Below are 16643 nucleotides of genomic sequence, written 5' to 3'. Positions count from 1 at the left end.
CCCATGGTAGATGTATATTCTCCTATGCTATCTTTGAGAAGCCTTAAAGTTTTGGTTTAAACATAGGTCTAAAGTCCATATCAAATTAATTTTCACGTGTAGAGGGAGATAGGAGCCTCCCCTCCCCCAATTTGGATATCCAGTTGTTCCAGCACTATTTATTGGTTTTCCAATACTTGCCTGTCCTCACTGAATTGCTTTAGCATCCTTGTTAAAAATTATATATGGTCTATTTCTGTTCTCTCATCTGTTATATTTATCTGTTTGCCTAGAAAGTCTTGAAGTCAGTATAATCTTCTAACTTTGTCCTTTTAGAAGATTATTTGGGCTATACTAGTTTCCTTAAAATTCTGTATAAACTTTAAATGAGCTTGCCACTCCCTTCAAAAACAGCTTGCTGGGATTTTGACTGGAATTGCACTGAATTCACAGGTCGCTGTGGGGATCAGCATCTTAAGAAGACTGACTCTCCCAAGTGATGAACACAGTGTATCTTTCCATTTTAAGTTTTCTCAGGAAAAGGAGTTGTAATGCAGACGTCTCGCATAGCTTTCGTTACATTTATCCCTGAGTATTTTACTTTTCTGGATGCTACTGTAAGTGGCACTGTTCTTTTTTTGTTTTCCAAAAGTTTGCTCTTAACATACGGGGACATACTGTGTCCTACGACATTGCTAAATTCATTTATCAATAATGCCGGTAATTTTTATAGATTTCTTAGGATTTTCTATACTCACAAACTATGTCATCTGTTAACAAAGACCGTTTATTTCTTTCTTTTCAATCATTATGTCTTAGATTTCTTTTCCTTCCCTTACTACACTGCCTAGGACCTCTAGCACAATGCCGAATAAAAGGAGAGTAAACATCCTCGCCTTGTTCCCAACTGAGTGTGGAGAGCGTTCAATATTTCAGTGTTGTATACCTATCATGCTAGCTACAGGGTTTTCATAGATGGCCTTTAATAGGAGGAGGAAGTTCCTTTTACTCCTAGTTAGTTGAGTGTTTTTGACCATGGGTATTGAGTTCTGCCAAAACAGTTTTTCAGTATCTACTCAAATGATCTTATTTTTCTAATTTACTTTGTTAATGCGGTAAGTTACACTCATTGATTTTGAAAATGTAGTCATGGCATATTTTTTTTTTATATATTACTGGGATCAATTTGCTAATGAAGAATTTTTGTATCTATATTCAGGAAGGATATTGATTTGTAATTTTCATTTATTACAGTGTCCTTGTCTGGTTTTAATATCAGGATTATACTGGCCTCATAAAATATGTTTCTTTCTACTCAATTTTCTAGGAGCTTATGTAATAGCAGTATTATTTTTTCTTCTTAAATGTTTGATAAGAGTTTGCTAGTGAAGCTAATATTGGAAGATTTTTTTGTGCAAAATGTTTAAATTACAGATTCCATTTATTAGGTATATGGCTATTTCAATTGTTTTATTTCTTTGTGTTAGTTTTGCTAAACTGTGTTTTTCAAGCACTTTGTCTCTTTCATCTAAGCTATAGACTTCATTGGCATCAAGTTGTCCATAGCACCTCCTTATACTTTAGTGACTACAGGCTGTGGTGATGCCCCCTCTATCATTCCTGATATGGGCAATTTGGATTTTCTCTCTTTCTTGATCAGCGTTCTTAGAGGGCTATTAATATTACTAATTTTTTCAAAGAATCAACTTTTGAGCTTGGTGATATTTCCTATTTTTATCTGTTTGCTATTTTGCTAATTTTTTCTTATTTTCATTATATCCTTTCTTTTATTTACTTTGGGTTTAATTTTCTCTCTTCTAGTTTCTTAAGGTATAAGCATAGCTCACTGATTTCAGGCCTTTAAAAACTGCTTTGGGTGTACTCCACAAATTCTGATATGTTGTGTTTTCATTACCATTCACTTCAATTCTCTTTTTAAATTTCCCTTGCGAGTACTTCTGTGATCCATGGGTTACTCAGATTCTTAATTTCCAGATATTTGGGGATTTTCTAGATGTTATATTTTTCTTATTTCTTTTTTTAAAAATTAATTTATTTTATTTATTTATTTTTTTGGCTGCATTGGGTCTTCGTTGCTGTGTGCAGGCTTTCTCTAGTTGCGGAAAGTGGGGGCTACTCTTCGTTGTGGTGCATGGGCTTCTCATTGCAGTGGCTTCTCTTGTTGCAGAGCACAGACTCTAGGCGCGTGGGATTCAGTAGTTGTGGCACGTGGGCTCCAGTAGCTGTGGCACGTGGGCTCAGTAGTTGTGGCTCGCGGGCTCTAGAGCGCAGGCTCAGTAGTTGTGGCACACGGGCTTAGCTGCTCCGTGGCATGTGAGATCTTCCCGGACCAGAGACCGAACCTGTGTCTCCTGCATTGGCGGGCGGATTCTTAACCACTGCACCACCAGGGAAGTCCTCTTATTTCTAACTTAATGCTGTTGGAGACAGAAAACATACTCTGTATGCATTCAGTCCTCCGAAACTTACTGAGACTTAAAAGAAACCAGTATATGATATATCTATATGACTGTTCCATGTGTACTTGGGAATATGTATTTTGCATTTGTTGGGTGTAGCACTCTATAAATGTCAATTAGGTCAAGATTGTTAATCGTATTGTTCAAATTGTATAGAGCCTTCTGATTTTTTTTTTTTCTTGTTGTACTATCATTTATTGAGAGAATGCAGTAAAGTTTCCAGCTACAATTGTGGGTTCATATATTTCTCTGTCTAGCTGTGTCTATTTTGGCTTCAAGTATTTGGCAGCTTTGTTAATAAGTGTATACACATTTAATACTGTTATGTTTTCTTGATAAATTAGCCATTTTATCATTACCAAAAAAAAAAAAAAGATTTAGTCTCCAGTAACACTCCAGGTTTATATTTTCTACAAGAAAGCCACAAAAGCTTTGTTATGCTTATTGTTTGCACGGTATATGCTTTTACTTTCTATTTGTTTGTGACTTTATGTTTAGAGTATGCTTCTTGAAATAACATTTAGTTAGTTGGGTCTTGCTTTTTTATCCATCTGTCAATCTCTGGCTTATTCTCTAACCTTTTGGTAGATCTTTGGTTCCTAATCAAAAACAAAATAACAGCTGGATGGAGGAGAAATATAACCCATTACATTTTCTAAGTTCTCATGTATCCCAACATTGTCTAAGTTCTCATGGAGCTCATGAAGGTATATTCAATACTGGAATATACAGGACTTAAAGAATTTCTTAGGTCAGCAATTCTAAAACTTTCTCTTTTAACCTAAAACTATGTAAGTATCCAAAGACCCTTCTCCCAATGATGTTTACTTTAGAGCTAAAGAAAAAGTAGGTGATAATAAACAAGAAAGCAACATATACAAATCACTTATCATATATTTTGTAAGAAAATAATATATGCTTATGCATATTTTATTACAGAATAACATTCAATAAACATAAAAGTAATCTAGTCTTTTTTATTACACCTACCTTGATGGTAAGTTACAAATTATATGACTAGCCAAATTATATTTATAGCCAACAAACATCAACAGTGAGTTTCACCATGCAAGCAAATCTGGGGAAATTATATATACATTTGTGTTAGTGTAACCACAGAGTGTGAATGTTTCATTTTTGAACCACAATGCCTATGTGGTTATATACTTAAAGGTTAGGTAGTTAAAGTCTAATTTTGGAAAATTAGAGACCAAAAAATATGCAAATGTGCATTACTATACCATCAATGCACAGACAAGTAAACTGATGCTATAAAACTAATTTATCATTCAATAGCTATAATGTTATCATTACTATTTAAGAGCTAAGACAGCAGCTCTAACCAAACAACAGCCAATCAAAAACACGATTGGACTGACAAAGTGTTCTTTCCCTAAATTTCAAATTTTTCAAATACTCATACATGCATAAGTACAGTGGAGCTCTGCAACATTACCATACATTGAATAGCAGCCAGACCTCTTAGCAGAATACTGAACTAGACTCCTCAAATTCTAAAAAGGTTTTCATTTTCATTTATAAATCCCAAAGTTTTAGTAATCCTTAATATATAATTGATAAGTGGTTGGTCCTAATGTAAAATACAAGCAAATGAGACTCAATTTTTAACAATCAAGGAAAGAATTTCCACTACAGAACAATTCACAACCCAATAGGACCACACTATCACTGCTTTAGGGAACTGGCCTTAATAGATTAAAATCACTTTTATTCACAGCAATCATTGGTAATGTTAAGTATTTAAATAACTAAGAGGTTTTCATGCATATTTTAAACTTCTAAAAATTTTGTAGTGTATGTTGGTTTAATCCCATCATCACTAACATAATATTAGTGATACCTATCAGGTACTGGGTATTCTCTTAGGCTGCTTTCATTATAATAATATTTCTAATCCTGAAACAACCATGTGGATATTAATACCTCCTTTGACAATGAGAAAATGAGTAACTTGCACAAACAACTAGAAAGTGATACAATCAGAATCTGAACTCAGATTTTTTCATAGGAATATAAAAGTAGAGCGGGTTAATAGAAATATCACAAAATCAGAATTCAATTTCACTCTACAAAGTAAATGAAATATACAAATGAGACACAATACACACCATAAATTGTATATTTAAACTGATGAGACTTCCTCCATTAGCTTCTTGACAAGTTTACCTTAGATTTAAAACCGCAAGAAAGCAAAGCTCCTGTGATTTAATTCAGTAAGTATTTAACTACCCATTTGTTGACTATTCCTTTTTAGTATGCCCTCCAAAACACAATTAGCAACTTATATTTTTAAATAATAAAATCATAAGAATACAATTTTAATGTTTACTTTTCAAGTGAACTTTGCCAGTAAATGAGATAAAAGAATGAACATTTTATTTTCTTTAACTTGTAACCACTACCTTAAAGCCTCCAAACACTTCAGCCCACATTTACCTCTTCCATCTCTAAATGCCTGTTTTTAATTACATTAGATTTCAGTCTTTTTTTTTTTTTTTTTAATGTCCCAAAGACCCTGGTGGAATGTTGAACATATGGCAACCATTCAAATCTTCGGTCAAGGATTTGACCAAGGCACTAGAGTTCTTAAAAAGTATCATCTTGTGTGCAGTCCCACTTAAGTTTGGGGTAATTTTACCACATATAAAATCCCATTAGTAAATTTTACGACCAAAAATGTCATTACAATCCATTTTGGTAATGATGGTTACACAGATAGATGTGAAAGTGAGTTCCCAGTTCCAGAACCCCTCCAGAGGTTCATCTACAATTTATGATATTGTTACTCTGTGAAATTGCATCCTAAGTTTCAATTAATGGAACGATACGGGTGGATAGGTATAAACAAATTTTTAGAACAAGCAACTTGTTAACTTTCTAGATCCCTACAGTCTCATTTAAAAAAAAGAATATTAATCACTTTATAGGATTCTAAATAAAGGGGTAGGACTCTAGACTCTTCTCCCCTCCCCGGTATTCATTCACGTATATGAGTTATTCCCATATTGACCACTCATAAATAGAAGACTAACTAAATCAGTAAAGCACCTATTTTATAGGTCACTCTCCAAAACTTAACAGATATGCTTGCAGTATTCAGCAGTGCCCATTTTCTTTCCAGCATGAATCAGTAACTCATATCAATATCACTAGACAGTAGCAAATCAACAATTTTTGACCCTATATTCTCGATCCACATTGTACATCATGACCAACTACAAACATATATACGGATATCTAAAACAGATATAGATGCACACACAGATAACTAAAAGTAAATTTTCATGAAACCATATTTAACCTTAATACGACCACTGTTTTCTAATTATTTTCTTTTCCATTCCTTTTGTTGTTGTTGTTGTTGTTTAATGCTGGCTGTGATCTACCACGGGATTTCAAACAATGGTCTACATGTTCCATACTCTAACTTTGCCACACCAAATAATCTATATATAGAGAAAAAAAATTGCGAAACACTATAGGGAAGCATGTGGTAGACTATATTATTGGTCCCTGTTTTTCACTCCTGTGTAATTGAATTATATACCCACATGCCTAACATGGCCTCATGGTGGGCATAATGTATTTTTCCACCCCTTGACTTGGGCTTGGCCATGTAACTTACTTTAAGGATATTAATGGACATGACACAAGAAAACTTAAAATACGCCTCTGTGACTGGACGTTCAACGATCAACTGTGAGAAGAATATTTCCCAGGTACCTTTTCAACCTAGGTCCCACAATGAGACAATTGCAACAGACCTGAACTTGGCACCAGCTTGAAGAAGAGCCTTTCCAGTTGGTCCACAGACACATGAGCAAGAAATAAATAATGCATTTACTTATAATGCATTTATATAATAAACCTATGCCCAGAGATTTTATAAGTTTGTTACACAGCAGCAGCTGACTAATAAACAGTATGAGGTATGACTTATTTTGGATCAAAATGTACATGACCCAGATTTTCTATAACTATCCAAACCTATCCTAAGGGCACAGTCTATGAGAAAGTTTTCCCCCTAAGACCCTGCTTTCCCAAAAGCTCTCAAGTTTTGTGGTAAAATAAACAAGCAAAACCTCAGAACAGAAAAAATTATTCAAATACCTTCTTTGTACCCGAGTAGTGCACACAAACATACACACACACAGAGAAAAAAGGTTTTAAAAAATAGAATATTTCTTCTAAGGTGGGAAAATTTCACTCAATACTCTTTACAGCAAAGACTCTTCTAGTAGGACATTAAAAATAATTCACTCTAAAATTGAGGCATTCTTTTAAAGAAAAAGTATCTCCAAGTTAAGTTGTCTAGAATTATCACCTTGATATGATCCTACCTTATTCTTGGAGTATGTCAAGGAATTTTCTAAAATGAAAAAAAAAAAAAGAATATTATTACTTAAATGCTGTTTGTGAATTACTCCGCACACAAATAGTATAAATATCAAGCCAGTAATAAATTACTTTAATAGTTCCAGAAGATATAATTTCTACATGAATAACATAGCAAACATTTAAAAATTTTATCCTTACAGTATGATTCCAAAATTCTCAACCCAATACACATACCAGAGCCAAAGAGGTTAAGACCAACCTAATTTCCCCAGAATCATCTGTTTCTGTGCGGACCCCCAAGTGTCTACTAACTGCTGCAAATTCATCCACGGCTGCCTCAGAATAGCTTGGGTTCCAGAAACTCATCTTAAGAATACAGTGAGACTCATCTTAAGAATACAGTGCGAGTGCTCTAAACTACCTTTTCATGTGTTAGCCTTATGAAGTAAGCGTTTAGATTTGAAGAGCTAGCAAACAAAACATACAATAAAGGGGCAAAAAGGAAGACTTTAGATTATCTGGACAACCATTCTCTAACCAGGCGAAAAGCAAAACAGCTTTTTCGTTCTTGCTTTCTGCTTCAAGAATCACAAGAACGTTTTTTACTGGTCTATTTACAAATTTTTCTGGCAAATAGTAAACAGTCTCCTTTTCTCAGCAATTTGAAAACTTCAAGAAAAATGTCCTTGCTGCAAAATAAAGTCTTGAAATGTTCTTCCCCCATAATATAAAAAACCAATCAATACTACTAAGAGTTCTTATCAAGAGGTACTTTGCTCTTCTCAGAGCAGTCAAAAGGGCAAATCAAAAGAGCAGGCAATAATTTAAGTCAGCTACAAAGTTGTGAAAAATCTAGGGAAGTAATTAAACTTCCATCATCTAGCTGCCCTGAGGCTCACTCTCTCCTTACTCTGCCATTCTTCCCCTGTTGTCTTGGCTAACAACACCCACTCCTCAAATCTTACAGGGGTGGATTTCTTGGTTGAAGCACACTTGTTCAACACAAAAGACGTTGTGGTTAAGTCATGATTTTCCATCTGACACAGTGAACATGAACTGCAGCCCATCCCTGGTCTGCCTCACTCTGGCCAAAGAGAAATGACCTCGATCCTATTTCTCACTCATCTGCGTTCTAATTTAAAGCCATATTTTCAAGTAAGTATTGAAAGCTGATCAATTTTAGAAGGTACTAGAGCAGCACTGTTCAATAGAAATATAATGCAAGCCCAAATGCGAACCACATATGTACCTTAACATTTTCTAGTAGCCATATTAGAGTAAAAGAAACAGATAAAAGTAATGTTAATATATTTTAACCCAACAGATCCAAAATATTATCATTTCAACATACAATGAATATAAACAATTATTAATGAGACACCTTTACATTCATATAAAGCCTTTGAAATCCAGAGTATATTTTCTAGTTCTGCACATTCAATTCAGACTAATCATATTTCAAGTGTTCAATAGCCACATGTGGCTATTGGCTACAGTATGGGACAGTGCAGATTTTTAATCTAATAATCTTTCCTAGGGATCACTAGATACCTGTTATTATTCTTTCATGAACTGCATAAGAGATTAAAAGATTGAAGGATGCGGGGCTTCCCTCGTGGCGCAGTGGTTGAGAATCTGCCTGCCAATGCAGGGCACACGGGTTCGAGCCCTGGTCTGGGAGGATCCCACATGCCGCGGAGCAACTAAGCCCGTGAGCCACAACTACTGAGCCTGCGCGTCTGGAGCCTGTGCTCCGCAACAAGAGAGGCCGCGATGGTGAGAGGCCCGCGCACCGCGATGAAGAATGACCCCCACTTGCCGCAACTGGAGAAAGCCCTCACACAGAAACGAAGACCCAACACAGCCATAAATAAATAAATAAATAAATAAAATATTAAAAAAAAAAATACTTTAAAAAGATTGAAGGATGCTGAATATAAAAATGGATCTCCTTCACTGAAGTGAAAATTTCAAAGGGCTTATAGAAGTATAGAGATTTTTCTCTAGAAAGTAGGCTGCAACCATAATCTAAGATAAAACTGATGAATTTCAGGAGCCAGAGAAGGTAATTCTTTGCACAGATGCAGAATTAAATAATAGTTTCTTTTTCTATAGAATCAGTTTTAGCGCTGGAAGGATTCAAAGTGAGATTTCAAAGATCATGAAACTGAGATTAAGTGACTTGATCGTGATACGCAAGCGCTATTGTCACTATCGGTACTGAGAAAAATATTCATGCAGAGTTAAATTTTTATTCGTTTTTAATTACCCTTTTTCGAAAAACATTACCTATCCTGTGTGTCCTTTGTGCACCTACATAGGTATCAAAAATTCGCTGCAATTCACATTTTCCAGTCATCTGTCGTAAGAGCCATTTCATCCAAAATCGAAAGAAGTGCCCATAGAAGAACTCCCACAAAGAAATAAACATTTTTTCCTGGAGAAGGAAATATATGACAGGTTTAACGGCCTTAAATTGGATTTAGAAAAAGAGAAAAAATTAGTTTATCCAACTCATCAAATCCCAAATTATATTAATAGATATAATGTTGTTCCATTGTGTCTATTTTGTAGTAGTGTTTAGGCATCTAAGAAAACAATGCCAGGTGTAATATATACCACTTAGATTAACTAAATGATGCTGGCCAAATGGTTAATTTATCATTTTAAACAATTAACTGTAAAAATCAAACTACTTACTTAGATTCAAGCTCTCAGTTCACTATTTAATTTCTTATTCTTTGAGAACAGGGCTCAACAGTTCAAGAACAAAAGGACCCCACCTAAAGCAACAATTAAATCAAATATACCATATATCAGAATTGTTTGTATAAGGAATGTCTTCTTAACCCCTGTGGATAATCTCAGTTACAGCTGTCCCCCAGTTAGGTGATGGCAGCAAATAAAAACACTACATATGGCTTACAAATGAAGTACACAAACTGAACACGGAGTAGATCACACCCTGGCTAATTGTTGATTTTCCATTCAACAGGTGAAGGGCAGAAATACTAAGAAGAGTAATAGACTACACCCTCGATAAAACTGAATCTTTATGCCATAAGAAAAATCTTCGGCTCCTAAATGAAGCGGGGTCGGGGAAATGAAAGTCAGGAGGAGTTACTTAAAAACAAAAATGCTCATCTCTTTCCTGCCTTAAACATTCCCACAGATAGATCATCTCCCGAGGGACTGTCAAATTCGAGATCCCCGCAGGTCAGTGCAGAATCAGTGCACAGAGACGGGCTGAACTGTGATTTTAAAATGAATCCATCTGGTCCGCGCTCATCAGGACAAAAGAAGCCGAACTGCCAAGCGGAGGGACCGCCAGCCTCACGGCTCCTGAGCTCCCCAGCCCTCGGGGAGCCGCTGCGCCGCCGAGCCCCCCTCCCGGAGCCTGGCTGAGCCCAGATCGCGCCCTGCCCGCGAGTGGGAGGGAACCGCTCGCACAAAGCCCCGCCGGCCCGGCAGCCCCGCGGGACTTTCCGTAGGACACCGCGGGGCTCGCGCGCCTTCAGCGCAGCCGCACCCAAGCTGCACCAGGCGAGAGGAAAAGAAACAGCAGCCACCTCACGGGAACGGGAAGAACTAGGAGGAGCAGGAGCTGCCTCGGTTTCCCCGACTGCAAACTGCCGGCAACGGAAACGACGCTACTCGCGGTACGCTCCCTGCACACACCGCGACCCGGAAGCCAGGGAGCGAAGCGGCGGGAACGCCTTCCCCGGCACACTGCCCGGCCCCGCCCCGCCGCCTTCTCCGATTGGCCCGAGCTCCACCAATCGCTATCTCTGAAAGGATGTCAAGCTGGGCTGCCCCGCCGCGCGTGCTCGGATTCTAGGGACGCCCGACGGTTTCCCTGGCAACCACTACCTTGAGGCACGCCCCGCGCCAAAGATCGGTCTTTGGCGGAGCGGCTCCGTAGATTTTTCTCGCCTTAAATTTCAGGTCTTTTGCGCAAGCTGAAACGGTGTACTACTCCTAGATTCTAAGCACGGGAGAAGCGATGTGCTTTGTGTAACTATCATACCGCCAAGGTTACAAAAGCGCTTTCACCTGCATTTAATCTTAATTCTGTGAAGTAATTAGTAACAGTCCCTCTTTATGGATGAGGAAACAGAATTTACGTTGAATGACTTGCCCATGGCTACTACGTGGCAGATACGGAGAGCCCTGTACGTTGAGTAGAGAAGTTTAGACTTTGTCCTGTAATGATAAACATCTAATAGTACATGGAACATTTATTCCTTAGCTGGTTTTTTCTTGAAAAAGTAACTTATGCACATGATTTTTTAAAAAAATCCAACCTCAAACAGTACATTCATTAATTCAAGTATCTGTTGATTGGCCGTTGATGCACCAGGCAGTGTTCTAAGAGGGAGTCATACATTAAATAAATGCAAATATTTAGTATGTCAAGTGGTACTAAAGGGGTATTAGGGAAGGGAGGGAGAGTTTCTACATACAGTGTAGACAGGGGAGTCTCCGTGTTAAGGTGACATTTGACCAGTGTTCGAAATGAAGTAAGGGAGTGAGAGTATCTGGAGGAAGAGTATTCCAGACACTAGAAAGGCAAGTGCAAAGACATACTTCATAAGGTGGAGGAATAGCAAGAAGGGCAGTATGCCTGGAGGAGAAAGAACAAGGGGAGAGTAAAATACAAGTACAAAGGACAATTTACACTAAAAAATAACTTCCACTCACTCATGCACAACTCCTGATCCCTCAGCCCCGTTTCTCGAAAGCAACTAGTGTTAGTTGCTTGTTTGTACCTTCAGGGACATTCTATGCAAATATATATATATACCCCCTCCATCCCCTTGTTAGCACAAACTGAAGAAGCAGTACACACCTTTCCACACCTCAACCAACATTTTTTTAAAAGGTGCTAATTGTAAAACGCTAGACATGTGAAGGGTGCATAAGCCATCATCCCTGCCCCATAGAAGCAACTAACTTGGTAATGAAATCTGGACATATACTATAATAATAAAACAGACTCGTATCTTGAAAGGAACTTAAAGATCATCTCAATGAATATTTTTTGTTGTACATAAAAAGATTCAGAAAGGCAAATTACACAGCCAAATTGGCAAATTAAGAACTAGAAACAAACCTATATTTCAGGTGTCTATTATTACACAAAACCTTCATAGAATAGAAAGTGAGATAATTCTGTAGTACAATTATAAAATCCTTTTACCTTTTCAATGTGCTACACTGAGAGCTGGGGGTGGTGGTGCAGAGAGGAACCCTTCTGCTGGTCTCCATGCTGCCTGTTGGCCCACTTCTATCCATGTTTTTCTCCAAGAGAGGAGAATGCTCACCTGTTTGGTCAGAACCTGAGAAGTTGGTTGAACTGCATTTTCTGGAAGCAGGATCACTGTCTATTAAAATGCCATGTGCATATGATTTCCTCTCCTCTCTTCCACGAATTCATTTGCATATAACTAGCAGATACAATAAACCAGTCCTGTGCCTCAGGGAAGACTGGCCTTCTATCTTTCTCATTTTATTGGCTTTCTTCTTTGTGGCTGGCTGAATGGTGGTTAGATCCTAAGATTAGAATTCTGGCTTCAAGGAGAAAGTGGGACCTACTTAGGTCTCTGAACTAAATTGTGTGCTTCTACCAGGCCTTATCAGTTACACCTACATGGAAGAAAGAGGCTATGGTGTAATGGAGTTTGGTTATATTTTTATGTAGTACTGAGGAATCTCTGCTTTTCTTGGATTCTCAGACTAAACAACAAAGGCTCTGTTGATTTTAGAAACTGCTTAATGGAAAGAGTTGTTTGGTATGACTATTAATCAACAATTTGTTACAGTGTTTGGGGTTTGATCTATGGAGGACCCAAGTAAAATATCAAGCCCTCTTTTGGAGTGTGTGAAGTCTGGAATGCAGCGAGTTTATACTGAGAAGGAAAACTGTATACTCCTTTCACTAACAGTGAAATGGATTACTTCTGCGGAAGCATTAAAAATGTTATGGGCAGTGGCAACCCTGACTGGTTTTATGATGATTTGTGTTGCACTTTCCTGAAACTAAGTTAGACACTGTGCTTAGGGGGAACCCCTCGTGTATGGATTCCCCATATAATTTTTTTTAATGGAAGGACAAGGAAATACACAGAATGCCAAGGCAAATTTGTTCTCACAGCTACTAGTAACGGGGTTTACCAATGAAAAGAAAATTTAAGCTATGCAAAATTAAGCTAATGGGCTGGTGGGAAGATATTAACCAGAACAAAGGAAATAACCATTGAATCAGGTAGAACTATTTATATGATTGTTTTTAAAAAACAAAGGGTGAGGGGGAGTAAAGAAGCAAGAATTTTGACAGATTCCCTACAGAGGGTTTGGTGGCACATAAACAATAGTTGGGAGCAGGGAAAACTATTCAGGCTCCTGTGTCGGCCTCACCTAAGTTAATCTATCAGATCTGTTCCAATTATCCCAGCCTGGATGAGTTTAGGGCTAAGGATGCTGAAATAGGGAAATAAAGTGGATTTAGCACAGGGGAGTTATTTAAATTCATCATTAGGGTTGTGGTAGAAAAGGACAACTAACTTGAGGGTCAAGAAATCGTCAATTGACCCGTTAGGAGGTCCAAGATTGTATGATATAGTTTATGTTGAGCGACAGAGGACAGTGGAAAACCTCTGGGGGATTATCTAACGATGATGCAAAATGTACCATAATATCATCAGGGGAATGGAAGGGCAATATTAAGGTATGAAAATTGAAGTTTGGAGCAAATGAAAATGTTATGGTAGGCAGCACCAGAATCATGAAGAAGCTGAAGCTGGAGAAATAAGAAAGTAGGAATTACCCAGTGCCTTCTTTTATCTGAATCTGTAATTACAGTGGAAGTGATGAAGTTCCTTGTCACTACCAGCTTAAAGCCAAATGTCTTTTAAGAGACAGAGAAGTCTGCCCTTTATGGATTTTTAATTAGACACGCAAAATGGGAGCCCTGAAAATTGCTCAGACCTTCCTTTGGAGTAAATATCAGGCAGTGTCAGATTGGGGAAGGACACAGGAAATCTCACCTCGCATTAGGAAACAATGGGAGCAGAATCTCCACTAATGCTTTCTATTAATCCTCTGTGGCCCAGGAGAAAAGACCCATGGGAATAACTGTTAGCCATCATGATTTGAACAAGGTAGTTACCATGACTTAAATTAGTGTCTGTTCTGCCAAGCACTGTAGAAACTGCCTAAGACGTTCAACAAGCTAACGTTCAACAAGCTAAACAAGCTGCTTTTGTGATAGATTCACCTATGCTACCTTCTTCTTTTTTTTAAATTTACTTAACTATAGTTGATTTACAATATGGTGTTAGTTTCAGGTGTACAGCTTCAGAGTCTTTTCCATTATAGGTTATTATTCAATATGGTTCCATGGGCTATACAGTAAATCCGTCTTGTTTATCTATTTTATATATAGTGGTATGTATCTATTAATCCCAGACTCCTAATTTATTCCCCCTCCCCTTTTCCCTTTGGTAAACATTAATTTGTCTTCTATGTCTGTGAGTCTGTTTCTGTTTTGCAACTAAGTTGATTTGTATTTTTTTTTTAGGTTCCACATATAAGTGATATCATATGATATTTGTCTTTGTCTGATTTACTTCACTTAGTGTGATCATCTCTAGGTCCATCCATGTTGCTGCAGATGGCATTAGTTCTTTCTTTTTTATGGCTGAGTCATATTCCATTGTCTATATGTGCTACATCTTCTTTATCCATTCATCTGTCGTTGGAAATTAGGTTACTTCCATGTGTTGGCTATTGTAAATAGTACTGCTATGAACATTGGGGTGCATGTAACTTTTTTTTCCCGACTTTTCTGGATATATGTCCAGGAGTGGAATTGCTGGATCATATGGTAGTTCTATTTTTAGTTTTTTAAGGAACTTCCAGACTGTTTTGCATAGTGGCTGCACCAATTAACATTTCCACCAACAGTGTGGGAGGGTTCCCTTTTCAGCTATGCTATCTTCTTGATCTCACTCTCAGAGTGAGATTGGTTTGCTTGTGCATGAGAAGGAATGTGTAATATATTTATGGTCCTTCTCCAAGGACGTCTGACCTCTCCAGCTCACTGCTACAATTTGGTGAGAGTGGACTTAGACATGATCACCATCAAAATTAATTCATTATACTGATTACATTATGATCATTCCCCACCTTGGAAGGAGAAACTCAGGAGATTTGAGAGCTGTCATGGCACATATGACTAGCTGAATCAATCTAGTTAAGATTTAAAGCTTATTTTTTAGCTTTCCTTCCCATTTAGGTCACCACAGAGCACTGAGTAGAGTTCCCTGTGCTATACAGTAGGTTTCCATTAGTTACCTATTTTATACATAGTAGTGTATATATGAAGGGATATCTGTATACGTATAACTGATTCACTATGCTGTACAGCACGAACTAACACAACATTGTAAAGCAATTATACTCCAATAAAAATTAATAAAAAAATAGGACACACACACATTGGTAAGCAAAACAATGCTTGGAAAATAAAGAAGATGGTAGATTAAATAAAAAAGATTTAGAGCTTAGTGAAATCAGTGAAATTTCTAAAAATAACTTTGGGCCACCAGAGGTGTTTTATAAATGGTAAACAATAAATTACTCTCCCTCCAGGACTCTGTCAATAAAAAGGAGACACAACACCTTACAGGAATATTTGTCAAGCTATGAAAAATATGTAATGGGTAGTGGCCCAAGGACGCTGCTGAGACCCTACGATTTTCACACATTCATACATAATTTTACAAGTTTCTGACACCACAATACATGCAAATTGGAGGCTTTGAATGAAATATAACACTGCCACCTCGTGGCGACCACTGGGATTTTGGGACTCAAAAAGTTCCTGATGAGAGGCGGAGTCAAGATGGCTGTGTGGAAACACACGGAGTTAGCATCTCCCCACAACTAGGGCGCCTGATGGCCGCTGGTGGGAGACTCTGAAGCACAAGGAGAGGGGAGGAACCCCAAAGTGAACCGGCGGCTTGCGGGACCTTGGTTCATGAACCCCGGGTCGGGCCGAAGATCCTGTGGTGAGAGCTCTGAGTCCAAACCACTGGATTAACAGAGAACCTCAGACCCCAGGGAATATTCATTGGAGTGAGGTCTCACAGAGTTCCTCATCTCAGCACCAAAATCCAGCTCTACCCAATAGCCTACAAACCCCAGTGTTGGAAGCCTCAGGCCAAACAACTGGTAAGACAGGAACACAATCCCACTCATTAAAAGAAAAAAAAAAATGAGACGGCAAAAAAATATGTCACAGATGAAGGAGAAAGGTAAAAACCTACAAGACCAAATAAATGAAGAGGAAATAGGCAATCTACCTGAAAAAGAATTCAGAGTAACAATAGTAAAGATGATCCAGAATCTCAGAAATAAAGTGGAGGCATGGATTGAGAAAATACAAGAAATGTTTAACAAAGATCTAGAAGAACAAAAGAAGAAACAGATGAACAACACAATAAATGAAATAAAAAATACACTAGAAGGAATCAATAGCAGAATAACTGAGGCAGAAGAACAAATAAGTGAGCTGGAAGACAAAATGGTGGAAATAACTGCGGAGGAGCAGAATAAAGTGAAAAGAATTGAAGACAATCTCAGAGACCACTGGGACAACACTAAATGCACCAACATTCGAATTATAGGGGTCCCAGAAGAAGAAGACAAAAAGAAAGGGTCTGAGAAAATATTTGAAGAGATTATAGTTGAAAACTTCCCTAAAATGGGAATGGAAATAGTCACCCAAGTCCAGGAAGCACAGAGAGTCCCATACAGGATAAA

The 16643-nt window shown here is 37.8% G+C and overlaps 1 protein-coding gene across 7 annotated transcripts in view; it reads right to left on the bottom strand.

Moving 5' to 3' along the window:
- Positions 1-14573, bottom strand: part of ELMOD2 (ELMO domain containing 2) — a 32900-nt gene extending 18327 nt beyond the window's left edge. For 3 of the 7 annotated variants that reach the window (XM_082390894.1, XM_082390897.1, XM_082390898.1), the window contains exons 1-3: positions 9629-9800; positions 9108-9255; positions 6821-6849 (exon numbers count right to left, since the gene is read on the bottom strand). In XM_082390894.1, coding sequence (XP_082247020.1) covers positions 6821-6849; positions 9108-9255; positions 9629-9631 — 180 coding nt within the window. In that variant the 5' untranslated portion in view covers positions 9632-9800. Of the gene's footprint in view, positions 1-6820; positions 6850-9107; positions 9256-9518; positions 9602-9628; positions 9801-10347 lie in introns of those variants that run through there. The other 4 variants (XM_082390896.1, XM_082390900.1, XM_082390899.1 and 1 more) reach the window with 4 other exon arrangements.
- Between the last annotated feature and the right edge of the window lie 2070 nt (positions 14574-16643).

Source organism: Balaenoptera borealis (genome assembly GCF_965194805.1).
Source record: "Balaenoptera borealis genome assembly, chromosome: 4".
Classification (NCBI taxonomy): Eukaryota; Metazoa; Chordata; class Mammalia; order Artiodactyla; family Balaenopteridae; genus Balaenoptera; species Balaenoptera borealis.
This window is presented reverse-complemented; position numbering and strand designations above follow the sequence as displayed.